Source organism: Microcaecilia unicolor, chromosome 1 (assembly GCF_901765095.1).
Source record: "Microcaecilia unicolor chromosome 1, aMicUni1.1, whole genome shotgun sequence".
Classification (NCBI taxonomy): domain Eukaryota; kingdom Metazoa; phylum Chordata; class Amphibia; order Gymnophiona; family Siphonopidae; genus Microcaecilia; species Microcaecilia unicolor.
The window spans coordinates 81,916,303-81,943,019 of record NC_044031.1 but is presented as its reverse complement, the minus strand read 5'-3'; the positions used below and the strand labels follow the sequence as shown (position 1 = coordinate 81,943,019).

General features: G+C 42.4%; 1 protein-coding gene across 1 annotated transcript in view; it reads left to right on the top strand.

Annotated features, from left to right (window-relative positions):
* Positions 1–527: 527 nt before the first annotated feature.
* Positions 528–26,717, top strand: part of VIPR2 (vasoactive intestinal peptide receptor 2) — a 167,773-nt gene continuing 141,583 nt past the window's right edge. The window contains exons 1-2 of the mRNA XM_030198778.1: positions 528–813; positions 14,844–14,943. Of these exons, the coding sequence (XP_030054638.1) occupies positions 760–813; positions 14,844–14,943 (154 nt within the window). The 5' untranslated portion in view covers positions 528–759. The remainder of the gene's footprint in view (positions 814–14,843; positions 14,944–26,717) is intronic.

Below are 26,717 nucleotides of genomic sequence, written 5' to 3'. Positions count from 1 at the left end.
TTGACAAAATTGTATTACACATTACAAAAGCAATCTTGAACGGCAAATATTTTTTATTTTCTGAAATTTAGAAATGTACTTGTACTCTGTGAAAGAAAACGTAGCAAGCTGGTCAAAAACAAATATAACTGTACAAATGCAGTACCTTAGTTTTGAATGTTTTTATGTTGGTGCTACAACAGCCAGCACAACATAACAAAATGTCAGTTTGCTCAGAGACCAGTAGCAGTACCAGAGGTGCTGTGATTTTCTTAATATCTCTTGCACTTCTCTGCCTGTTGATTATGAATTTTACACCCTTTATCTCCCCCTTATGGATCTCCTGTTTATTGCCAGCAGATCTTTGTCAAAAGTGTTCCTACTGGTGTGTGTATATATATATATATATATATTTTTTTTTTTTTTAACTGATGAAATCTGTGTTACTGTGATTAGGAAAGGACAGCAAGACCCAGAGCTGGAAGTTTCTCAGCTGCTGCTAAGAAAGGCAGCTTCTGAATTCAGGGAACAGGAGAGGATCACTGCTTCATGCCATTAACCCTTGGTGTGCTGGAGCTAAGCACTGAATAACCACCTCCTCAGGCATCTTCTATCTTCCTGAAAAGTTTGACCGCTTTGTCAAATGCAGAAAGTTGACTTTTTTATCCTGATTATTTACCAAAAAGTGGATCTTGTATCCCTAGATCTAATGCTTGAGGAGCAACAGCAAACCTAATGCTTCTCTAAGTGGATCCGGTCAGGCAGAGAAATATTCCAGTCATGCAGAGAAACATTTTGCTTATTCTTTTTAAAACAGCCTGGATCCTAGCACTGGTAAGCAATCTTCTTCAGCTGCTGAGTTATATTCTCAGTTGCCTCATAGAGAAGGCGACAGAAGTAATTGTAAAGAAAGAAAAGAGCTCAAAAAGTTTTACTGCTGTGTTTAATTAACTTCAGTTTGTGAGTTTGGAAGGTAAGGGAGAGCAAAGTGAACCAATGATTTTAGAAGTGTGAATTGCAAGATGTTGCCTGGAGATGGGGCTTGACTTCTTAACATCTGGAGTTATTTGTCACACCATCTAGGACCCTTCTTTCCTATCATTTTTACCTCCAAGTTATAAGAGTTATACAGTTACAACAAATATTATAGCTATGTATGAAAGGCGTTGTCTTAGGATAATCAAAATTGAATATTGCAATGTTGACTAGTGTAACATCTGTAGATTTACTTGCATTTGAAAAAAAATGTTCTGTGCCTCCGAAGTTCATAAGATTTTTTATTTGTATTTATTTGTAGCATTTGTATCCCACATTTTCCCACCTATTTGCAGGCTCAATGTGGCTTACATTATGCCGTGATGGCGCTCACCATTTCCGGTACAGATTATATGTTTTATATATGTTTTAGCTATTACAGTAAGTTCCGACATGGTCTCATTTATTCTATGTACAACACCTTTTCTAAAGATGAGGTGAGGAACTAGCTCCCTTTGTTTGCTGAATGTGATCGTTTAGCAGAGAGAAGTGTTTCTGTAAAAGGGTTCAGCAGCCCTGTTAAAGTCTTAAGAATCATTTCTGTTTTCATTTAATTTTGAATCATTCTTGTTAGCTGCAGCTTGGAGTCTTTAAGATTTGAACTGTGCAGTTTTTTTCCTAACAGATACCACAAATACTTTTGTTTCAGATGGTAAAACAAAAAACCCCAAAAACGTCTACCATAGGAATAGGGTTGGGAGACACCTGGCATTATAACAAGTGGAAGGTATTGTAGAAAGAGCTCTAACTTGTGAAGTAGTCAAGAGGGCTATCGGTTTTTAACATCTCAACTTGCAAATCAAGCATCCCATATTATATGCTAGTATCTAGGTGAGATGGGTTGGTTCACATCTCTGATGCTTGGCATAAGTTCTAAAGCAAAATTCTTCAATCCACTTTTGAAATCCTGTTGGCTCCTCTTTCTTAACAGCATAGGCAAAGGCTGACCTTGTTTGTTGTTCGTTACTGCAAGGTGGATTTGTGGTTTTGGATCTCATGATTCTGATAAGTTCTAGTTTTTTTTAAAAAGATAATACAGGTAAAGATGGTGGAGACAAAAATAGTAGTTGAATCTGAATTCAGGAGAGCTTGGGACAAGTACATAAGATCTCTAATGGGGTGAAAGGGAGAGTAGATGGCATAGATGGGCAGACTGGATAGGCCAGGTGGTCTTTTTTTTTGGGGGGGGGGGGGTTTGCACACACCTTTTTCAGTAGTAGCTCAAGGTGAGTTACATTGGGTATTTTTCTGTCCCTGGAGGGCTCACAATCTAAGCTTGTACCTGAGGCAATGGAGGGTTAAGTGAATTGACCACGATCACAAGGAACCGCAGTGGGATTTGAACCCACCACCTCTGGATTAGAAGATGGGTGCTTCTAACCACTAGGCCACTCCTCCACTTTATCTGCCTTCATTTTTCTGTTTCTATATTTCTATTATCATAAGAAATATTTTGCCAATCCATTTTATAGTAATTTGGTTTCTATTTTTTCAAGTGCGGATCTTTATATTTTTACTCATGGGATTATTCTGGAGCTTAGATGCTTTCTTTGAGGGCAATTCTACATAAGGAGCACCTGCATTTGGACATGTCAGATGCAGGTAAATGCAGAATAAGCAACACTTGGCTGCTTGCCCAAAGCACTAGTCTATAAGCTTGCACGTAAGTGGCATCACACACAATTGAAAAGGGGGCATAAGATGCGGGTGAAGAATGGGTGGGACATGGGAGAGTCACCCATCAATCCATTCATCTTACAGAACCAGATGTGCATGTTAATTGTCATATCTAGGCATGCTTTGCTACTCTTGCCATTGACTTGGCATAAGCGAATGTGCCTTTATGGTGCGCCAATGTGGGTTTGTGCTAGTGTTCTCTAATGGCATCGGGTGCTCTGATGCTGTTAAAGTGGCACTCCCTGCACTGCATTGGGGCACCAAAAAGGAGATGCTGACTTACAGAATTGTTCCCTATATGTTTAGCAACAGAATAAGAAGCTCCAAGCAAAGAGTATGGAGCTTACTTTCCAGAATGTAGTCGCACATCCATACACACATCCATGCCTGTAAGAGGATCAAAGAATATCCCTATCAAGATCCATAAAAGTTATTATGGGCACAGACACTCACATCCTAGGAGATAAGCATGGTACCCGAAGAGGTGGCAATGTAACGCCAACTTTTAAAAAGGTTCCAGAGGTGATCCGGGAAATTATAGACCGGTGAACCTGACGTCGGTGCCGGGCAAAATGGTAGAGACTATTATAAAGAACAAAATTACACAGCATATTCATAAGCATGGATTAATGAGGCAAAGCCAACATGGATTTAGTGAAGGGGAATCTTGCCTAACCAATCTACTACATTTCTTTGAAAGGGTGGATAAAGGTGAGCTGGTTGATATTGTGTATCTGGATTTTCAAAAGGCATTTGACAAAGTACCTCATGAAAGACTCCTGAGGAAATTAGAAAGTCATTTGATAGGAGGTAATGTCCTATTGTGGATTTAAAACTGGTTAGAAGATAGAAAACAGAGAAAAGGATTAAATGGTCAGTATTCTCAATGGAGAAGGGTAGTTAGTGGGGTTCCCCAGGGGTCTGTGCTGGGACCACTGCTTTTTAACATATTTATAAATGATCTAGAGATGGGAGTAACTAGTGAGGTATGCATCTGCCTACATGCTATTCTATAACACTGCGCACCTAAAGCGTCTCACGTGCAACCCAAAATGGGGCTTGGCCATGTGAGGGGCACGAGGGTCAGGGGCTTTCCTTGTATTTAACCGCAGTGTTTTAGAATACCAGGGATATTTGCTCAACTTGCGCACCAGGATTTATACCAAATATCAGCTGGCTTACGTTCTCACCCACCTTTAGGTGTGTGACTCTGCTGGAAGCGCTGCTCTATGAAGATCACTCAGCCTAGAATACCCGGTATAGGATAGCACTTAGGGGTGGATATGGCGCCAAAAAAATCTGCACAGAAAACATTTCCACCTAAGCGTATTCTATAAGCGGTACCTAGATTTAGGCGCGGTATATAGAATACGCTTAGTTGATATCCCAGCACACAAAACTACACACGTCCATTTACACCAATGAAAATGTGGCGTAAATCCCAGCGCAGACATTTAGGTGCACTGGGCCAATTGTATAACTACACACACAAATTTTGAAACACCCATTTCCGCTCCCCATAACCACACCCCTTTTTGCCTGCACGTGTTTGAAGTAGGCTTACTGCATTACAGAATACACTTAGCAAGTTGAGTGTGTAAATTCAAATTTTTGCCAATTAGTGATCATTACTGCTTGATAAGCCAATCAAGTTACGTGCATTGTTACAGAATATGCTTGGATTTCGGCGTGCATCTGTAGGCGTGATATATAGAATCCAGGGGTTAGTGTGGATTTTTTCCAATGCCTACGTTTGAGTGCCATTGACTGAATCTGGCCCTTAGTGTCTCTGTATATCCCCTCTGACTGCCAAAGCACTACCCAGCTAAGTCAGAAGTGGATCATGAGTGCAGCCAGGGCATAACCGGCTAGAGGTGATATTCAGTATGCTTACTGGTTAGGTGAGCAGATAAAGTTAGAACAGCTAAAAGGCTGTCCTAATGTTATCTGCCTGGTCTCAGTATTGGCTGATGGCTGGTTATCTCCAGGTTGCTGCTCAAACCCAGATGTTTAATGCCAGAGGCCAGATATACCCCAGCATTGAATATCCAGGGTTAACTCAGCTCGTGGCTGTGAGTGGCTTACTAGCTGCTTACCACCACAGACTGAATATTGACCCTAGTGTTATTATCAAGTTAAAATTTGAAAGCAATTCATATTAAGTTAACCTTAAAATTTTGACTAACAGTTAGATTTAGGCTAAAGAGGTTAGTGCTCTTCAGCTTGGAAAAGGGACGGCTGAGGGGGGGATATGATTGAGGTCTGTAAAATCCTGAGTACTGTAGAATGGACAGAAGTGAACTGATTTTTCACTCTTTCACAAAGTACAAAACCTAGAGGACACTCAATGAAGTTACATGGAAATACTTTTAAAACAAATAGGAAGAAATAGTTTTTTTTCACTAATAGTTATTCTCTGGAACTCGCTGCAGGAGGATGTGGTAACAGTGCTTAGCGTATCTGGGCTTAAAAAAAGATTTGGACAAGTTTCTGGAGGAAAAGTCCATAGTCGGTTATTGAGATAGATATGGGGGAAGCCACTGCTTGCCCTGGGTTTGGTATCATGAAGTGTTTCTACTAAATGGGTTTCTGCCAGGTACTTGTGACCTGGCTTGGTCATTGTTGGAAACAGAATACTGGGCTAGATGGACCATTGATCTGACCCAGTATGACTATTCTTACCATTAATGCACGTTATCAATAACTATGAGGTCTTTATACTAAAGTGTGTTAGGCAGTTAACACATGAAATAGCTCATGGTAACTGCTACTACGGGGGTGGAAACGCTTTCTGCTTTGCTTTAGCAACTAGCAGGCACAAATTCTCATCTAAGAGCATATTGTGTTAGCAGGAGGTAACTAGGTGCATCATAGATGGAGAGAGGACATGGAGAGAAAATGTGCAGGTCCTGTGCAGGTCCTGCACAGCACATACCTCGCACTAATCAGCACATGTAAAGTTAGGAGTCCACTTAGTACCTCCCAAATAGGAGGTGCTAAGTGCATTGCACTAACTGTGACCAGAGAATCAGCACTAAAGGACATTATAACTCAGAAACAGAAAAGGACATGCTGGGCACATCCCAATAGTTGCCACATTCAATTTATTTATTTATTTGCATAAAGCATGGTAGCTGTAAGATCTAACCCACTTTAGTAAAAGGGCCCCTGTCACATTGTATAAAATGGGGCATGTAGCAAAATAACCTACACTAGCACAGTAGCTGTAAAAACACAAATTGTACCAGTAAATAGCAGCGTATCTGGGTTTGAAAAGGTTTGGACAAGTTCCTGGAGGGAAAGTCCATAGTCTACTATTGAGATAGACATGGGGAAGCCACTTCTTGCCCCAGATTTGGTAGCATGAAATGTTGTTACTATTTGGGTTTCTGCTGCTTACTAATGACCTGAATTCGCTGCTGTTGGAAGCAGGATACTGAGCTGGGTGGACCATTGGTCTGACTCAGTATTGGCTATTCTTATGTTCTTATGTTAGTCATTGCTGCTTTTGAGGCTAGTGTGATGAGGACTTGACCTGATGTTATTGTATGTACAGTGCTACCATAACCATAGTTGGGTTCATAATGGAGCTGCTTAGAAAGGTTTGTTTCTGTTCAGAAAAAGAATGCAATTTGCAGCAGTCTTGGCGAACGATGTTTGGGGGGAGGGGGATCCTATACACTTGCAGTTTCTGGTCAGCATCTAGGGGGCGCTAAGAGACACCCAGCCAGTCCACTTTTCACTGCTGCCTTTAGAAATTTTAGAAATGTTAAGCCGCTCGCTCACACAACTGTGCCTGCTATGTTTTCAGCTATCAAGTCAGTTCTTTACAGAAATGAATCACCTCCTTGAATAGCCAGTTATTTTGGGAACTGTTTCCTTTTCTTAATTCTTGGCTCTTATTCCCAAATTATAAATTAATCAAATTGTACCTCGAAGTTCAGGTACTACAGTGTGCTTTCTCCAGAGTGTATTTGATATTTCTGAAATGTAGGCTATACATAGCACGCTGCAGGCGATTGTGTCATTGTTTATTCAATATCTGACACTGTATAAACTTGGTAGTGAGTGGGGAAGAAATACAAAGTTCCTGAACACTGATAAAATGCAGCTGTATTGCACTAACTCAGAAGACAAACAAGAAGTGATAGAGTGCTTCACATCATATGCTAAGACAATGAAGAAAAGTTCATTTTTAGTGGGAAGAGTTTACCAAAAGCTATAGCTAATTCGTTGGTGAATGACAGCCATACTGCCTAAGGGAATTTACCTTTAACAGATTTGTGGAATTCAAAGATAGGGATCCTTTTAATAAATGGAGACAAACAAGAAGTGATAGAGTGCTTCACATCATATGCTAAGACAATGAAGAAAAGTTCATTTTTAGTGGGAAGAGTTTACCAAAAGCTATAGCTAATTCGTTGGTGAATGACAGCCATACTGCCTAAGGGAATTTACCTTTAACAGATTTGTGGAATTCAAAGATAGGGATCCTTTTAATAAATGGATGAAGCACTTAGGGGCCCTTTAACTAAGCAGCGTTAGGGCTAATGCGTGGCTAGCGCACACCAATTGAACACTACCACCGGGATAGTTCGGGCGCCCAGCGGTAGCTTCAAAGTTGGCGCACACTGTTTCCCATGGTAGAAAATATTTTTCTATTTTCTACCGTGAGGTGTGTTCCCAATGGTAATTGGCGGCACGGCCACATTGGCACATCCTGCTTGGTTACCACAAGAGTAGCGCGTGAGCCCTTACTGCTAGGTCATGGGGTGGTAGTAAGGGCTCACACGCTACTCTTGTGGTAATAGACTTCCTGAACTGATACGTCTGGCCCCATTCCTACCCATCTTCAAATCCTTGCTCAAAGCCCATCTTTTCGACTCTGCTTTGGGCACTTAACCTTACCATTACTCCTCTATTCAACACCACTACCAATCTGTCTGTATTATGCATTTGCATACCTTAATTGTCTTTAGCTGTTTAGATCTATTAATCTGTCCCTATGAACTATTGTGTAATCAGATGTGCTATGCTGTCCTAATTTGATTGTCTCTGTTGTTATGTCCTTTAGATTGTAAGCTCTTTTGAGCAGGGACTGTCTCTCTCTTCATGTTTGACTGTACAGCGCTGCGTAAGTCTGGTAGCACTTTAGAAATGTTGAGTAATAGTAGTACTAGTAAGGGCTCAGGCTGCTAAATAGCCATACACTACTTTTACTTTGAGCTCACGGCCATTTACTGCCCCATTTAAAAAAGCCCTTTTTCCCCAGCTGTGGTAAAAAAACAACTTTATGCGCATATATCCCAATTAAATCTAATTAATGCCAATAATTGTTTGTTAAAAGCCCATTACTGGTGCTAATGACCTCATTATGCAATTAAATTGTGTGCCCAAATTTGCACATGCAATTTTTAGTGACTTTTATAGAATTAGGGGCTAGCATGTTACACTAAATCTGTGCTAACTGGCCAACATAAAGTTAACATGTAAACACTTAGCGGCTCCTAAATAGGAGGCAGTAAGAGCCCCTGCGTTAACTGTGGCCAGGTACTGCACACTAATTGCCACTATAATGTGGGACCGGTATTAAAAAGGCTGGTTCTGCCCCCGCTGGGTGCCACATAAAATTTGCATCTGTCATGCGACATATTCCTGCATTAAACCATATTCAGTGACATATTTCTTCAAATTCATCATGGGTGTTACTTATCCTCTAAGGCAGTGTTTCCCAGTCCAGTCCTGGGGTACCCCTTGCCAGTTAGGTTTTCAGGGTATCCACAATGAATATGTATGTATGAACTTGATTTGCAGAATAGAAGAGAGAGAGTGGGATGTTTGACCACTGAAGCCAAACACTGGAAAGGTGGATTCTTCAAGAAACAAACGTTTATTAAATCAAAAGACTCAACACAAACGTTGTGTTTCGGCCGCTGGGCCTGCATCAGGAGTCTCAGTTAGTGGAGAGCATCTGATGCACGGATGTAGTGGAATATTGAATAAAGTTGGTTTTTAAAAAGACCTTCGCGAAAAAAACACAGTGAGCGATAAGTAAAATTTGGCAAACGCTTTTTAAAGACCAACTTTATTCAATATTCCACTACATTCGTGCATCAGATGCTCGCCACTAACTGAGACTCCTGATGTAGGCCTAGTAGCCGAAACACAACGTTTGTGTCGAGTCTTTTGATTTAATAAACGTTTGTTTCTTGAAAAATCCACCTTTCCAGTGTTTGGTTTCAGTGGTCAAACATCCCACTCTCTCTTCTATTCTGTGTTTCTCCGTGGGATGTTTGAGTTCTCCGCCTTTGTCGGATTATCCTGAACTTGATTTGCATACACTGCCTCCATTATATGCAAATCTCTTTCATGCGTATTCACTGTGAATATCCTGAAAACCTGACTGACAAGGGGTATTCCAGGACAGGACTTAGAAACACTGCTCTAAGGCTACCATATATCCCCAACCAAGGCAAAACCTCTCGCAACTCCTATTAATTGACTTGTGTAATACATTTAGATGCATCCTCTCCCCCCACCCCCCACATACACAGCTCTGTTAAGTGTAACTAAAATAAATATTACTTTCTGCCAGTTCTTTTGGCAGAGCATCATATTCTAGTCAATTACAATCTCCTGGATCACACTCATGAGTTGATTGCAGTTATTTTTCCATAAATCAACACTTTCCATACCCCTCGCAATGAAATTATCTTGATGTGAAACTCAGTTTTCTACAGTCTGCTGGCTGCTGAATCTTAGTGGAAAAGAAGCCAACAGTGGTCCTTTTTACAATGGTGAGAACAGATTATCCTGCTTTTGTGCACAGTAGAAAAAAATGAAATGCAACACATATCTTACGGGGCACAGTGCAACATCTGATTTATGGCAACAGTATTAAATATAGTAGGCCATTGCTTTATCATAGCCTATAGGCTGGCATATTACAGTTAAAGACAGAGCACAAATGAGAAACTTAAAAGAATGTTTTCGCATTAAAATGATTACTATTGTATTCATTGTTAACTACAGTGTTAGCAAATATGATTGATAATTGGTAGACCATTTTTGAACTGATTTGTATACATTCGTTTAAAATTAAAAAAAACATATTCTAATAAGTACAAATATACTACTATTGGGGATAATTTTGTAAAAAGAAATGTGACTATTTTAAGCTTATTTTACAATGGAAACAAGGAGGCATATTTTTTTTAAAGCACTTAGACGTACAAAGTTACATGGAGAGGCAGTTTTGATATGACGTCTAAGTTGGACTTTGGATGTTTTGCACTAAGCATCTCAAATCAAAATAGGAAATATTAAGGGGCATAATCGAACGGAAACGTCTATCTCCATGGGCGTTTATCTCCGAGAACAGGTCCGTGAAGGGGCGGACCGAAGCGTATTTTCGAAAAACATGGACGTTTATCTTTTTTTGAGCTGGGCGTTTTTGTTTTTCAGCGATAATGGAAACCGAAAGCGCCCAGCTCAAAATCGAATAACTCCAAGACATTTATTCGTGGGAGGGGCCAGGATTCGTAGTGCACTGGTCCCCCTCACATGCTAGGACACCAACCGGGCACCCTAGGGGGCACTTAAAAAAAAAAAAAACAAGGTAAAACAGCTCCCAGGTGCATAGCACCCTTCCCTTGGGTGTTGAGCCCCCCAAATCCCCCTCAAAACCCACTGCCCACAAGTCTACACCATTACTATAGCCCTAAGGGGTGAAGGGGGGCACCTACATGTGGGTAAAGTGGGTTTGGGGGGCGGTTTGGAGGGCTCCCATTTACCAGCACAAGTGTAACAGATGGGGGGGGGGATGGGCCTGGGTCCACCTGCCTGAAGTCCACTGCACCCCCTAATAACTGCTCCAGTGACCTGCATACTGCTGCCAGGGAGGTGGGTATGACATTTGAGGGTGAAAATAAAAAGTTGTGAAACGGCATATTTTGTGGTGGGAGGGGGTTTGTGACCACTGGGGGAGTCAGGGGAGGTCATCCCCGATTCCCTCCAGTGGTCATCTGGTCATTTAGGGCACTTTTTGGGGCCTTATTCGTGGAAAAACAGGATCCAGGAAAAGTGCCCTAAATTCTCGCTAAAAACGCATATTTTTTTTCCATTATCAGCGAGAGGCACCCATCTCTGATTGCCCGATAACCACGCCCCAGTTCCGCCTTCACCACGCCTTCGACACGCCCCGATCAACTTTGTCCACATCCGCGACAGAGTGCAGTTGAAAACGTCCAAATTCGGTTTTCGATTATACTGCTTTATTCGTTTTTGTGAGATAAACGTCTATCTCCCGATTTGGGTCACAATATAGGCGATTTTCTATTTCGATTATAAGCAGGATAGCCTTTTTCACAAAACATCTTATTTTTTTGAAAATGGCCACATGCTAGATGGTTTTGTGCTCTGTGCGTTTATCTTTTTAGTCCATTTTTGAAAAAAACTCATCCAAATTAAAAACACACAAAGTCAAGCCATTGGGATGTAGGAAGAGCCAGAATAATAGACTGGCCACACAGACTTCCTAGGAGAGCAATGGGGCACCCTAGGGGGCATTGCTGTGGACTTCATGTAAAAGCTCCCAGATACACATCTCACCATTACCCCCTTATCTTGTCTGCTGAGCCCTAAAAAGAAACACCCCAAACCCACCACCCCCAACTGTGTACACCACTACATTAGCCCTTATGGGTGAAGGGGTCACCTATATTTGGGTACAGTAGGTTTTTGGTGAGTTTTGGAGGGCTCACGTTTACCACCACAAGTGTAACAGGTGGGGGGGGGGGGGGGGATGTGCCTGGGTCTGCCTGCCTGAAGTGCACTGCACCCAGTAAAACTACTCCAGGGACCTGCATACTGCTGTAAGGGACCTGAGTATGACATCCAGCATTGATACACACAAGTCTGTTTAAGCTTTCTTTTTCATTTTCATGTTTTATGACTGCATAGCACATTAAATGTGCCTCTGGATATTTTCTCTGAGCATTATCACTGTCTACACACATTTTGCACTATATATTTATACTTACATATGTATATATTTATATCATACACATGCATTTCAGTTTTTTCTTATTGTATGCCTTCACCAAATATTACTCGGGTCTATGGCAGTTTTGCTTTTCTTATTCCTTAGCTTTTTATCCCTCTTCCTTTTTGAATCTTAATTTGTTTCTGATTTGATCTTTGTATTTTTATTTTTATGTAGTCTTTGCACTTTTTAGTGGTATCTTTTAATATCTTTTGCAGTTTTATTCATTATTATTAAGATAAAAACATACATTTATGTGTCTTTATCTTAATAATATATACCTTTTTACATTGCATTGTTGTATATATGTTTGTTTATGATTTATCGCATATAGCTGTATATTATTTTTAATATATGCATGTTCTGTTTGTTAAGGACTCCCGACAAAGGCACTGGCTGAAACCCGGACCATGTAGAGTCCATGCTCCAGTGATCATTTGTTACATGCCTTGATTGCGCAATATCCAAGCGCAGATATGAAATAAAGATTTTATTAACGCCTCTTGTTCATCGCCTTGGTCATTCCCATCCCTTGACTTGCTTTTGCTGACTCCTGCGGGACTGCTTGACTTTTCTTCTTTTTTTGTCCTTATAGAATGTAGCAGTTCGTTTAATCATTTCTCTTAAAAAAATATAACATAACCCTTTTTTTTTGTTTTACTGCATTGACTCCCTTTAGAAGCCAGAGTTCTCTACAAACTGTCTGATATTCTATATCATTTATTTATTTATTTATTTGTAGCATTTGTATCCCACATTTTCCCACCTATTTGCAGGCTCAGCGTGGCTTACATTGTTCCGTAATGGTAATCACCAATACCAGAATAGAGAAATACATAGTTAAGATGGAGATGACAGAATGGGTTAGATATCCAGGTGAAGAAAGTTCATTTTCGTGATGAGAAATAAAAGGTATAAAATTAAACTTCAATCGTGATTTATGGTACAGTGTCAAAGTATATGCTTCAACAGTCAACCAATATCTCCAAGCAGCAATTTCATGGTTTTATCCTTTCCAGAACCTAGTGGTATTTAATCTGTGAAAGTGTTTTCCTCTTTATTTTCTTATCACTTTGCTAGTGCTTGGTCTACTCTACCTAGGGCTTCTTTTACAAAACCGCGCTACCGATTCTCAGTGCGGCAAATGAGAGAAAGCCCATTCAATTCCTATGGGCTTCCTCTGATTTGCCGCGATGGAATCGCTAGGACGGCTTTGTAAAAGAAGACCCTAGTGAGATGAGATTCTTATCTAGCTATGCTATTTTTTAAAAAGTTATCAAAACTGTCCTGTTTTGAAAATATCTTCTACTAAGACAGCATTAGGTTTCCTAGTAGCACAGTTACAGTTCAATTTATTTAATATACCGCAAAGTCAACATGTATCTAAGTGGTTTACATATACAAATAAGAAAAGTGAAGTAAAATGAATAAAAAATCAAAGGGCAATAACACAATAGGGAAACTAGGTTACAAACATTCATAATATAAGGAGAGGGAAAGAGGGGAACTTTTAAACCCCACATAGAAACATAAAGGGGGGGGGGGTTAGAAGTGACAAAAATAAACTGGCAGCAGGACTGGCATTAGAGGGTGGCAAACAGGGCAATTGCCCTGGGACTTCATACCATAGGAGGCCCCAAATCTTCCTCGAGCTAAAGAAGGCGTAGGCTGAAGGCTAGATTTTGGGTCCTCTCCCCGGTTTCTGCCCTGGGCCCCTGAATGTCTAACACTAGCCCAGGCAGGCAGATACACAAGAATGAACTGCCGACAAGAACTGCATATAGGGCTAAATTTTAATTTGTACATGACTCTTTATAACAAAACTTATCTGTGCATGATGCCAAGCGTTATCCATGCTGTGGTGTATGGATAACAGATACGTTTTGTATGAATTAAAATTTAGTAAATATTGAATATTTAATGGAGGATGGAGGTTTTTTGCCAATGATGACAATGCTTGCTCCTTGACACAGAAGGCTGGTTGCTACAATTATAAGGAGCACTTTTGAGGCTTTTGAACGCCCAAACTGACAGCAAGAATTCAAATCACTTATCTTAACCTGCTGTCCAGTTCAAATGAAGGGTGGTACTTCCTTGCTTCCAGAAACACTGTCATGCAGTCCCAACGGTCCTGTTTCGCTCCGCTTCTTCAGGGAACCACATTGCCATACTAGAAACATTGTTCTTCAAAAGCGAAGAATTTAATTACGTATAATTTTTATACACTTTTTTGCATATTTAAAAAACAAAAAAAGTATCTAAGGGGTTTTTTATGTCTATGATTACTTTTTGCGCTGTGTGCACCTGAAAAGTGAGAGTGTTGCCACAGGAGTGTATGAGACATTTTCCCCATGTTTTGAGAAGTCACATATTTTGGTCTTCACTGATGGACATTGTGTTGTTTAACAGCTGTTCTTATTAGTGAAGTTGATCTTTTGTGTGGATTCATATAGAATTCAATATAGACTATGCAGCTGGAAGTTAAAAGCTGAAACATAGATGTGACATTGGGAAGAGGACTATATCATTGTATGTTATAAGAGTATCCTCTGCAGCTCATATTACATGTGGTAAAATAACCATGCGGCAGGGAGCACTTACTGTCACCCATTGAGATGATGGTAAGGGCTCCTGCGGTAACCTGGCGGTAACTGGGCAATATGCAGTGATGCCTGAATACCGCCAGGTTAGCACCTCACAACAGAAAAAATTTCCAGAGCACCAGAAATGGCATACACTCCAGCCGGGACTACCACTGGTGGCCATGTTGGGCTGGCGGTAGTTCCGGATTATCCACTTTGTAAAAGGTCCCCTGAGTGAAACCATTCCATTTTTTTCCTGATTTTATTTATATGTAGTTTATTTGTGCAGCTCATATCCCCAGGTTGGCCCCTAAGCAGGGGACAGGTGGGGCAAGGGGCGTAAAATCAAAAGTTGGTCCGGGACGTCACAGCCTCGTGAGCCAATCCTGCTTCCATGTTTATAAACATAGCTTTGGGGGAATCACAATTCAGATTGAAATGGAAGGTGGATAGTTATGATTGTTCCTGTGATCTACATATTAATATAAATTCATGATGCAACAGTGATATGTGCTCCTTTTAAATAGGCGAATAGCTACCCAGAATGCGAAATTGAGCTACAGCTCCATCAGGAAAGGATGAAGTGCATAGAATTCCTGAACACTGTGCAGTCTATGAATCATTCAGGTAAGAGCTGTTTTGCATATCTTCTCTAATAGAAACCTGGACTACAGCCTCTTCAAGCCCATTTTCTTCTTCAGGCTTTTGGCACTCATGAAGAAATTTACTCGTTGCTCTTTTATTCATTTTATATGACTCAGTTGATGAGATTTTATTTTGTTTGCCTTAATCTGAGTATTTTTGTATTTGCTATCATTGTAGTGTATTAGGAACAAAGTACCTGAACTGGCAAAACATAAGGAAGTCAGTATTCAGTGATGGTGGTGGCAAGTATTTCTTTAAATGCTGGGTGCAACATTTAAAATAAAATACACCTATTCAGCATTGCTATAATGTCTGCTGAATATATGTACACAGCCCTCGCCACTGGTGACCTGTATGCATTACAATATTCAAAAGAAAAACTGCCCCACAGACTGCTTGATGCTGTAGACATGTCTGGAGATTAACAGCAAATTGGGTTTTGAGGTGTATGTCTGCATGCTTATATTTGGTCTCCCTTGACAAAGCCGGTGGGTGAAACAGGTCCCCGTTGAGAGTTAAAAAGTTAAGTGCTTTTTGATATTTTCAAAAAACTCTCTTTGAAGCTTATTTATGACACTTGCATCTGCACAATACTCTGTTCTGAAACGTATGAACACATAATGCAATTTAGAGAAGAAATGTATAAAAAATCAAATATTGCAAGAGGTTTTTGGCCAATGATGAAGCAATTGCCCATTTAGTACTAGAATTGTTTCTGTGCATTGTCACTGAGTACTTTGGGCTTTTGAGGTCTTTTCCTTCCTGCCATTTTTGATGAATGTTTGGATACTTTTAAGCACTGGAAGTTTATACCCACAGTATTTTGTTTGAAGTGTTTACAGCACTATTTAGCCACTAGGGGGTAATTTTAGTTTAGACAGCAGGGAGGCATGTAAATGGCAGTATTTTGATGGCCACTTCCATGGGTAAATGATGTCTTATAGAATACTGCCAAGAGTGTGGGGGAGGGGGGAGGAAATGGGGAAGTTTAAGTTGGCCTTTGACAAGGGAAGATGATTTCCTGTGATGGAATCAGAAAAGTCATCTTTTCTTTACTGAGAGGAGAGTATAATGAGTATTACTAAGAGTCAGAATGTAGACTGCTCCAGAGTTACTGAGGGGAGGGTTCTGAGGTTGTGGGTTGCAAAGGATCCAGCCCAAAGAGGTGGGTTCCTGGATAAATTGCAGAGGGAAATGTTTCTGGTTGTTGAGTGACAGTAGGGGAGAAGTTAGGAGTTAATACATTTTACTGTTGAGGAGTGCATGAGGTCCTTGGTTGCCTGTACCCCTGCCAGGACCCTTGGAGGACAGGGGGAGTCCTAGATGGGTTCAAGAAGCTAAGGCTGATGAAAGAGGTGGTTTCTGCAAATTTCAGCATTAACCACGAGATAGAGGAGTGCTCCAGGTAAGAAATAGGGGATCCCAGCCTGGGAGCAGGAACAGTGAAGAGAGGTACTCCTTTGGAGGATAGTGTAGACAGACCGGGAGATCCAGTGGCATATTTAGGGTAGGTGCGTCGTGGTCAGACCCAGCCCCCCGTTAAAATCCTCTCGGCTTCACCCGGGCAGCAGCAGTGGCACTCATAGGCCTGAAAGGGTGGGACAATTCATGGAGGAAGTCCTGGAGCAGGCTGCTGGCAGCCTATGAGTGCCACTGCCCAGGTGAAGAATAAGCCAAGAAGATGTGAAGGTGGGGCAGTGGCATAGGCGCCCGGTATAAGAGGCTTGGGGAGGCTAAGCCTCCCCAGCCGCAAGCCCCAAGCATCTCTCTCTCATCCCCCCCACTTACCTCCTGATGCGGCATCTATCCCTCTCACTCCCTCCCTGTGGTCGGTCCCTTTAATTTGATTTACATCGCTCATTGCTGCCGGTAGCGGCACAGGCACGCCGCACGCCGCACACCAACATCGTACTACAGCTTGCTTCGGGGCTTCGGCCTGACGCTGACGGCATGACGTGCCCTGCCTCCTCTGACCAGCCTTCCTTATGATACGTCCAGCCCTCGCGGAAGCAGGAAGGCTGGTCAGAGGAGGCGGGGCACGTCATGCCGTCAACGTCACTCAGGCAGAAGCCCCGAAGCAAGCTGTAGGGGATTGGCAGAATCGGCAGCAGCTTCCACAGGGCAGTGGTGATGTACGTGGCTTCTATTTATTGTTTCTGCCAGTGCCAACTGAGAAGGAGGGTGTTTGAGGTAAAAAAGAGACCCAGGGAGTGACAGAAGATAATAGTAGGGGTGGGGGGAGAGTGCACTGATGCTAGTCCTTGGTTGATGGTGAGGAGACAGAGGGCAATAGTGGGAGGATAGCACAGAGGGCAACAAATGTAATAAATAATAATAATACTGGATGGTAGGAAGGGATTGTGCACAGAGAGCAGTACCTAATGGAGGTGGGTGGAGAGTGCACAAAGGGTGAAGGTGAGGGGGAGAGACAGAGGGGCAGTGTTGGATAGTGGTGGGGGAAGAGTGCACAGAGGGCAGTGCTGGATGGTAGTGGGAGAAGACAGAGCAATGATGGATGATGGAGAGTGCACAGAGGGCAACGGTGGTGGGGGAGAGCGGATGGTAGGGGCACAGTGATCAAGGGTGATGCCAGATGGTTGGGGGGTACAGTGGCAGAGGGTGATGTTGGATGGTGGGGGTATAATTTTATTTTATCATATCATTATTGAACATTACATTTTTTTCCTACTCTCACTTGTATATTATGTATTATCATTTTATTTACCCTACCTACCTGTTATTCTTGTACATTAATTGTAACAATATGCTGAACCTCTTACTCTGTTAATGGTGATGCCATTGCTATATAATGTAAGGTTCTGAGTGTGTTTTTGCACAAATTTGTGCATAGTGTTTTGCAGTTGAGTAACTGTGGTTAGTATATGCTTTGAGCAACCACTTTATTCTTTGACATATGATACATATCTAATATCTAAATTTAATAAAAGGTATAAATTGTGACTTTTATTTTTACTTTTTTTTCTGTGTGTTGTCAGACAATTATGGATATAAGCTCCGCCCCTGGCCCCACCCCTACCCCACCCCCTTTAGCCTCCCCAAACAGTTGGGCCACCGACCGCCTATGGGCAGTGGCTATGGTGGCATTGGCATGGGGGGGGTGGCACAGGGGGCGGGGGAGACGCACCCCCCGTAAAGGTTCCTGGCTACGCTACTGGGGAGGTCTGATCCAGAGGAAAATCTGCTTGCTGCACAAGTGTTGCAGGCAAAGCCTTAGATTGTTTCACCCAGAAGGGATGGGTATGGACCGGAGGAGCTGTAAATATGTACATACTGTAGGATTATAAATTGCATTGAAGAAGATACACAATATCCCTAAGTTTGCTCCGGATTTATAGTTTGCATCTGCTATTAAGTTAGAGTATAAATTGTTTGCTTCAAGAAGGATTTGAACTGCATATTACAGCATATTCAGTAAAGTCTTTTCTTTGAGTGAGAGTGAAATTTATTTACTCCTAGACTGGTAAAGGAAAGAATAGAGAGTAAACAGAAATAAAGTCCCAGCGTGAAACCCTATAGCCTTCTGGATTTTTATCCAGCCCTGGCCTGCGCCCAGCACAGTGTGTGTGTGTGTGACTAAGAAAGCTGTAGTGCTTTCAAGGGGTCTTTTACAAAGCTGCAGTACTGTTTTTAGCTCGCAGTAGAAATCAGCTGGCATTAAACGCCAAGATGCCCATAGGAATATAATGGGGGTCTCGGCATTTACCGACAGCTGATTTCTACAGTGAGCTAAAAATGCTACCAAAACTTAGCAAAACACCCCCTCAGTGACTAAAGATCAAAGTTTTCTCTGTGGAGCCCCTGACCCGTGATGAGCTAGATGGTGCCCAGACTGTGTGAGTGATGAGACCAGGTTACACATATATTTATAGAATAATGCTTAGACAGAATTTTGGCATTTATGTACATGTGTGTACACATACATAGAAACGTAGAATAATGTAGGCAAAGACCATATGGCCTATCCAGTCTGCCCATCCATGCCATCAATTTTCCCTATCGCTCCCTTAGAGATCCTATGTACTTGTCCCAAGCTCTCTTGAATTCAGATACTGTTTTTATCTCCACCACTTCCACCAGGAGGCTGTTCCATGACTTCACCACCCTTTCCGTGAAGTATTTTCTCAGGTTACTTCTGAGTCTATCTCCTTTCACCTTCATCCTATGCCCCCTCATTCCAGAGCTTCCTTTCAATTGAAAGAGGCTCACCTCTTATGTACTTATGCCACGTAGGTATTTAAATGTCTCTATCACAGCTCTCCTTTACCACCTTTCTTCCAAAGTATACATATTGAGATTTTTAAGTCTGTCCCCATATGCTTTATGATGAAGACCACTGACCATTTTAGTAGCCGCCTCTGGACCGACTCCATCCTGTTTATTTCTTTTTGAAGGTGCGGCCTCCAGAATTATACACAGTATTCCAAATGAGTTCTCACCAGAGACTTATACAGAGGCATCATCACCTCCTTTTTTCTACTGGCCATTCCTCTCCTTATGCACCCAAGCATCCTTCTAGCTTTTGCCATTGCATTTTCTACCTGTTTGGCCACCTTAAGATCATCACATACAATCACACCCAAGTCCCACTCCTTTTTCATGTACAGAAGTTCTTCACCCCCTAAACTGTACCGTTCCCTTGGGTTTTTGCAGCCCAAATGCGTGAATATATACCTTTATTCTAATGAAATATGTGTGCAATTGGCACGTAAGTTTTACTCTATAGAATTTTTTCCAAATCCCCAAGCCCCTTCTCACACCAAGGATGCATAATACACAAGGAGGTAGCCTATCTCTCTGGTCCCAGAGCTGCCATCTTGCAATATGTCACCTTTGTCAGAACATACTACTAGGGGGTCAATCTTCAAAATAAGCGTTCCCTTAGTTGGGGGTTGATGCAGAGAGTCACATGATAGAGCCATACACGGATGGGTGAGCGTGCAGCCTCTACCATAAAATGGAAACCATGTGATGCAGTAAGCTAATAAGATGCTAATTTCAAGCGTGCGGAAGTTGTATGCTATCGAGGAAAGCTTGCCAGTTGCATGCACACAAAAGTTCTGCAGCTCAGGTGGCTCACTGTGCATGTTAGGAAAAAATTAAAGTGCCAGCACACATATGCGCCTGCTGTTATATATATTAGCCTTGCAAAACTTTCTTCCAAATGATGTTTTGCGAGGCTGATATTTGTGAGAACAACAACAGGTGCAGATGTGTGTTAAGGCCTTCTTTTTTGTTCGGACACCTCCTGTCTGTCTTTTAAAGCTGCAAGTACTTGTTCTGGTCACTGAGAAAAGGTAAAACTGTTATTTAACCCCTAAAACGCTGACGCTAAATCCTCTCAACCAACCCTTCTATGCTGCCCCAGACCTGGGAGAAATTTTTCATGTTGTGCGTGCATTAAATGCCACCGTTTCCTTCCGAGGATTGCTGAGGAGCACTTAGGGCCCCTTTTACCAAGCTGCTGGCATCAGTGCTTGTTTTTGATACGTGCTGAGGCCCCCTTTTACCGCAGCTGGTGAAAGGGTAGTCTTTCTTTTCTGAAGGAAATGGCCATGCATCAAGTAAAGCACTTGCCGCATGGCCATTTCGGGGGAGGGGGGATCCCTTACCGCCACCCATTGAGGTTTCAGACTGGAGCTTTCCTTATGGGTAACCTCTACAGAATCCAGCACATTGTGCCTGAAAACCATTCTCCATTGTGTACTGCACGCATCCAATATAGAAGTGATAAATTATTATTGTATTAAGAAAGGTCTGATGCCACCACATGAAAGGGGCTTTTTTTTTTTTTAAAGAAATGTCTTATGCATTACCAAGACCAAGACAGTTCCAAAGAGGTGTGCAATTTTGCATGAATTCTGAGCAGGGACTGTCTCTTCATGTTCAAGTGTACAGCACTGCGTACGTCTAGTAGTGCTATAGAAATGATAAGTAGTAGTAGTAGTAGCAGCAGCATATTTTATAAAATGTGTGTGTACATCACAACTCAGCTCTGTCCAAACTAAACTCCTGGAAATACCTAAAGGAGGTGCTGTTGTGCAGTGTGTCTACTTTTTAAATATGCATTCCCACGCACAGTTTTATAAGTTCCTATTTCCACATGTAAGGCATGCTGCATATGAGGAAAAAACTTTTTAAAATTATCTCATGAGAGGATAATTAAGTCATATCTACAGGTAAAATAACATTTTGCCTGTGAAACTGGAAAATTTGAAAATTGTGCCCCACACCCACCTCCCGTAGGGAGAAGTACCTGAGGTTAAAAAAAAAAATTTCACTCTGAAAGCACCGTGTATATTTTCCTGTGAATATTTTTGCATTTCTTTCAAGACAGGTTCCCATGGGTTTTTATTATTTTTATTTTTATTATTATTCATATTAATAGTATTGCGCTCTGAATAATTTATCATTCTCAGGCTCATATTTTACCTTCAAAACACAGACTTGTCAGAAGCCATGTACACACTATTTTCCTAGAAACCTTTTCTCATGTCAATCATGATATGGTAAATTTAGAAGTTGAAGCAGCAATATTTTGGTCAGCCTATATTAGGACCTACTGTAGGTCGATCTTATTTTTGATAAGGTTAAATATGGTTAGAGTGATGACCTTGTGTAAGGTTCCATGAGTTTGCAAGAAGGATTATTTACAATTTATAGAGTTGTTTTAGTAGCATAATTATCAGTTTACAGTTTCAAAGATCTGAAGAAGTTTCCGATCTGAAGAGGAAGGGTTACCTTCAAAAGCTAATCACAAAATGTATTACGTTAGTCCAATAACAAAAGGTATTAGCTTATTTTATTTTCTCTGTTTTGATTTATTTTGATTTATTTCCTTTAAAAGTGGACTAACACTGCTACCACACCACGTTCCTCAGTTTCAAAGAAAAAGTGCCATGTAGTGACTCACCCTCCATTGCACATATCAGACTGGTGAAAGGGCCCCAGTTTTTCCTAACAGTGAGGCCTCCACTGTGTTTAAATTCTAATGAGTCCCTTTCATTATTAATCTCAAGTTTCTCTTATTAAATGGATAATGTACATGTTGGGGAAAATTTTTTATACGTGGGTAGCACAACTTAGGTGCCCACTTTACAAGGTCCATGAGCTTATTCTATAACAGTTACACACATAGGGCTGGATTCTATGTACCATGACTAAAGTTGGGCAAACAAATCAGCACGTATAGCCAATTTATGCGCACAACTTAATTGTTTAAGAAGCCCATCAGTGCCAATAATTGGCTGCTAACAGCCAATTATTGGTGTTAATTGTGCTTAATTAGGATATATGTGCAGATTGTATTCTATAATGATCCGTACATAAATCCTAGTGTGTGTAAATTTTGAGGGGCATGGCTTGGGGCATTCCGAGGGTGTTCCAAAATTTATACACGTAAATACAGAATTTGGCCAAAATACACCTAACTTAGGGGTCCTTTTACCAAGCTGTGGGAGAAAGGGCTCTGTGCTAGCGATGGGGGCCGTTTTTCCTGCGCCAGCGCCCTCTTTACCGCAGTGGGTAAAAAGCCCCCAGACACACATGACCACGCGGTAAGAGAGCTCTTACCGCGTGGCCATGTGATGGGGAGCCCTTACCACCACCCATTGAGGTGACGATAAGGACTCCTGGGTTAACCCAGCGGTAACTGGCCAACGCGGGGCGATGTCCGATTACCATCGGGTTACCGCCACGCAAGCCACTTCTGGGAGTTTTCTTTTTCCATCGGAAATGGCGCATGCTCTGGGTGAGACTACTGCTGGCAACTGCATCGGGCCGGTGGTAGTCCCAGAAGAGTGAGTGGCAATCTGTAAAAGGGCCCTTGTAGGTGCCAGCATGTACACCTGCTTTTAGCTGGCATAACTGCCGGCACCTATAGTTAGGTGTGGTTTATGCTGTAAATGCTTTTCTATATGGGACACATACTTTTTATAGAGTAGCACTCAGCGCGTAAAAGTTTAGGTGCCACTTATGGAATTTACCCCATAATTTCCATTGTATAACGCTAGCATAAGTTGGCAGTAATATACCATGTCAATAGCAGGCGTAAATATGTGCACCTAAATGTGGCACTTCTGAATGTAACGTACAGTGTTGGCCATGTCTTGTTCATGTTCCTCCCCCTGTGAACACCCTCTTGCATTTACTCACTAACTTGCTTATAATCGAAAGAGAAAAACGCCTATATTGCGACCCAAATCGGGAGATGGGCGTCTTTCTCCCGTGGGCGCCCAAATCGGTATAATCGAAAGCCGATTTGGGGCGTTTCCAACTGCCGGTTGATATTGTATATCTGGATTTTCAGAAGGCGTTTGACAAAGTGCCGCACGAAAGACTCCTGAAGAAATTGCAGAGTCATGGAATCGGAGGTAGGGTATTATTATGGATTAAGAACTGGTTGAAAGATAGGAAGCAGAGAGTAGGATTGCGTGGCCAGTATTCTCAGTGGAGGAGGGTAGTTAGTGGGGTCCCGCAGGGGTCTGTGCTGGGTCCGTTGCTTTTTAATGTATTTATAAATGACCTAGAGATGGGAATAACTAGTGAGGTAATTAAATTCGCCGATGACACAAAATTATTTAGGGTCGTCAAGTCGCAGGAGGAATGTGAACGATTACAGGAGGACCTTGCGAGACTGGGAGATTGGGCGTGCAAGTGGCAGATGAAGTTCAATGTTGACAAGTGCAAAGTGATGCATGTGGGTAAGAGGAACCCGAATTATAGCTACGTCTTGCAAGGTTCCGCGTTAGGAGTTACGGATCAAGAAAGGGATCTGGGTGTCGTCGTCGATGATACGCTGAAACCTTCTGCTCAGTGTGCTGCTGCGGCTAGGAAAGCGAATAGAATGTTGGGTGTTATTAGGAAGGGTATGGAGTCCAGGTGTGCGGATGTTATAATGCCGTTGTATCGCTCCATGGTGCGACCGCACCTGGAGTATTGTGTTCAGTACTGGTCTCCGTATCTCAAAAAAGATATAGTAGAATTGGAAAAGGTACAGCGAAGGGCGACGAAAATGATAGTGGGGATGGGACGACTTTCCTATGAAGAGAGGCTGAGAAGGCTAGGGCTTTTTAGCTTGGAGAAGAGACGGCTGAGGGGAGATATGATAGAAGTGTATAAAATAATGAGTGGAATGGATCGGGTGGATGTGAAGCGACTGTTCACGCTATCCAAAAATACTAGGACTAGAGGGCATGAGTTGAAGCTACAGTGTGGTAAATTTAAAACGAATCGGAGAAAATTTTTCTTCACCCAACGTGTAATTAGACTCTGGAATTCGTTGCCGGAGAACGTGGTACGGGCGGTTAGCTTGACGGAGTTTAAAAAGGGGTTAGATAGATTCCTAAAGGACAAGTCCATAGACCGCTATTAAATGGACTTGGAAAAATTCCGCATTTTTAGGTATAACTTGTCTGGAATGTTTTTACGTTTGGGGAGCGTGCCAGGTGCCCTTGACCTGGATTGGCCACTGTCGGTGACAGGATGCTGGGCTAGATGGACCTTTGGTCTTTCCCAGTATGGCACTACTTATGTACTTATGTAATCCGTCGCGGAAACGGGTAAAGTTGACGGGGCGTTTCGGGGGCGTGGTGAAGGCGGAACTGGGGCGTGGTTATCGGCCGAGGAGAGATGGGTGTCTTTAGCTGATAATTGAAAAAAAAAAAGGCGTTTTTACCGCGATTTTGTGCCACTTTTTTGGGACCCTTTTTTTTCACAAACAAGTCCCAAAAAAGTGCCCCAACTGCCCAGATGACCACTGGAGGGAATCGGGGATAAGCTCCCCAGACTCCCCCAGTGGTCACTAACCCCCTCCCACTAAAAAAACCCCACTTTCAAAACTTTTTTTCCAGCCTCTATGCCAGCCTCAAATGCCGTACCCACCTCCATGACAGCAGAATGTGTTCTATCCTGTGACAGCCTTTCCCTGGTTCTGATGTGGCTCTCGGGTGAGTGTGACACCTTTTCTGTTATGTGGGTGTAGGGTATTGGGCTCCGTGATTCCACTAGCTTTGTGGCAAATGCTCACGATGTTGGTAGTTGGTAGGCTCTACTCCCATGGTGCTTTCCCCCCTGCTTACTGGGTCAGAGTGTGCCCTGTTTTGTTTCCGGTAGTCCATGAGGTAGTGGCCATTTTTGTAAGCCAGTTTTAGATCCCTTTCACGTGTTAGCCACGTTACAGAACTTAGTTCCTACCTTGAATGTGGCTGAAAGAGGGCATTGTACACCATTCTGCCAGCTCTGACCTACTGCTCATCTCAGTACCAGGGAGACTCATTGCCAGTGGGGCACAACCTCTGATCTGCAGTTAACTGTGAGTAAGCATGCTTATTCCAATAAAGGATGTTTTCGGAGAGATTAGTCTTCAGGTGTCAACTGATGTGCCAATGTTATATAGCAGCAACAAGTCCTAGAGGCCTGCGAGTATGCAGGTCCCTGGAGCACTTTTAGTGGGTACCGCAGTGCACTTCAGCCAGGTGGACCCAGGCCCATCCCCCCCTACCTGTAACACTTGTGCTGGTAAAGGGGAGGTCTCCAAAACACACTGTACCCACATGTAGGTGCCCCCTTCACCCCTAAGAGCTATGGTAGTGTTGTACATTTGTGGGTAGTGGGTTTTAGGGGAGGGGGGTTGGGTGCTCAGCACCCGTGGTAAGGGAGCTATGCATGTGGGAGCTTTTTCTGAAGTCCACCGCATTGACCTCTAGAGTGCCCAGTTGGTGTCCTGGCATATCAGGGGGGCGAGTGTACTACGAATTGTGGCCCCTCCCACCACCAAATGGCTCAGATTAGGACGTTTTTGAGCTGGGCGTTTTTAGTTTCCATTATCGCTAAAAAAAACAAATGCCCAGCTGAAAAACGTCCATTTTTTTGAAAATACGGTCTGTCCCGCCTCTTCATGTACCCATTTTCGGACATAGACGCCCATGGAGATAGGCGTTTGCGTTCGATTATGCCCCTCCACGGGACCCTTTTATAAAGTGGCAGTAAGCCCAACGCGGGCTCTGGTGGTAGTTCCAGCCCCAGTGCATGTCATTTCCTGCACTGGGGGACATAGGGCTTGATTTTTTTTGCACAGCAGTTACCCGACAGTAATCGGGCAGTGCCACACGGTACCTGGTTACCGCGGGTAAATGCTCCCCCCTGCACAGCCATACGGTAAGAGCAATATTACCTTATAGACATATAGTTTTGCAGCCTTTTTACCCACTGCTGTAAAAAAAGGCCTCAGCGTGTGGCAAAACTGGCCGCTGCCGCAGGGCCTTCTTTACCACAGTTGAAAAAGGGTCCCTAAGGCAGCTGTGCACAAAAGTTATATAATACTGCTGAGCTTGTGACTAGCACTTAGGCATACGTACTAGTATTCTACAACTTATGTAGGCAATTGGGGAGTAATTCAATAAATGGCATCTACAATTAGCGCAAATCATCTCAGCACCTAAGCTAGTATTCTGTAAAGGGTGCTCTGTGTGGAATGACCTTTACAAAATACTAGCTTAGCATGCATTTTGGGCTAGATTCCATTTATGGCGCCTGAAAATTCCGTGCGGAAAAAAAATATGCATAGGTGTATTCTGTACAGTACACCTAAATTTGATAGAATAGGCTTCCACATGACCAAATATAGTCTTGGCCATTTACGCCATGTTTTACTTGGTGTAAATCCCAACACCTAAATTAGGCACAGAGTGAGTCTATTCTATAACAACGCGTATAGATTTTAGAAATGCTCATGCCCC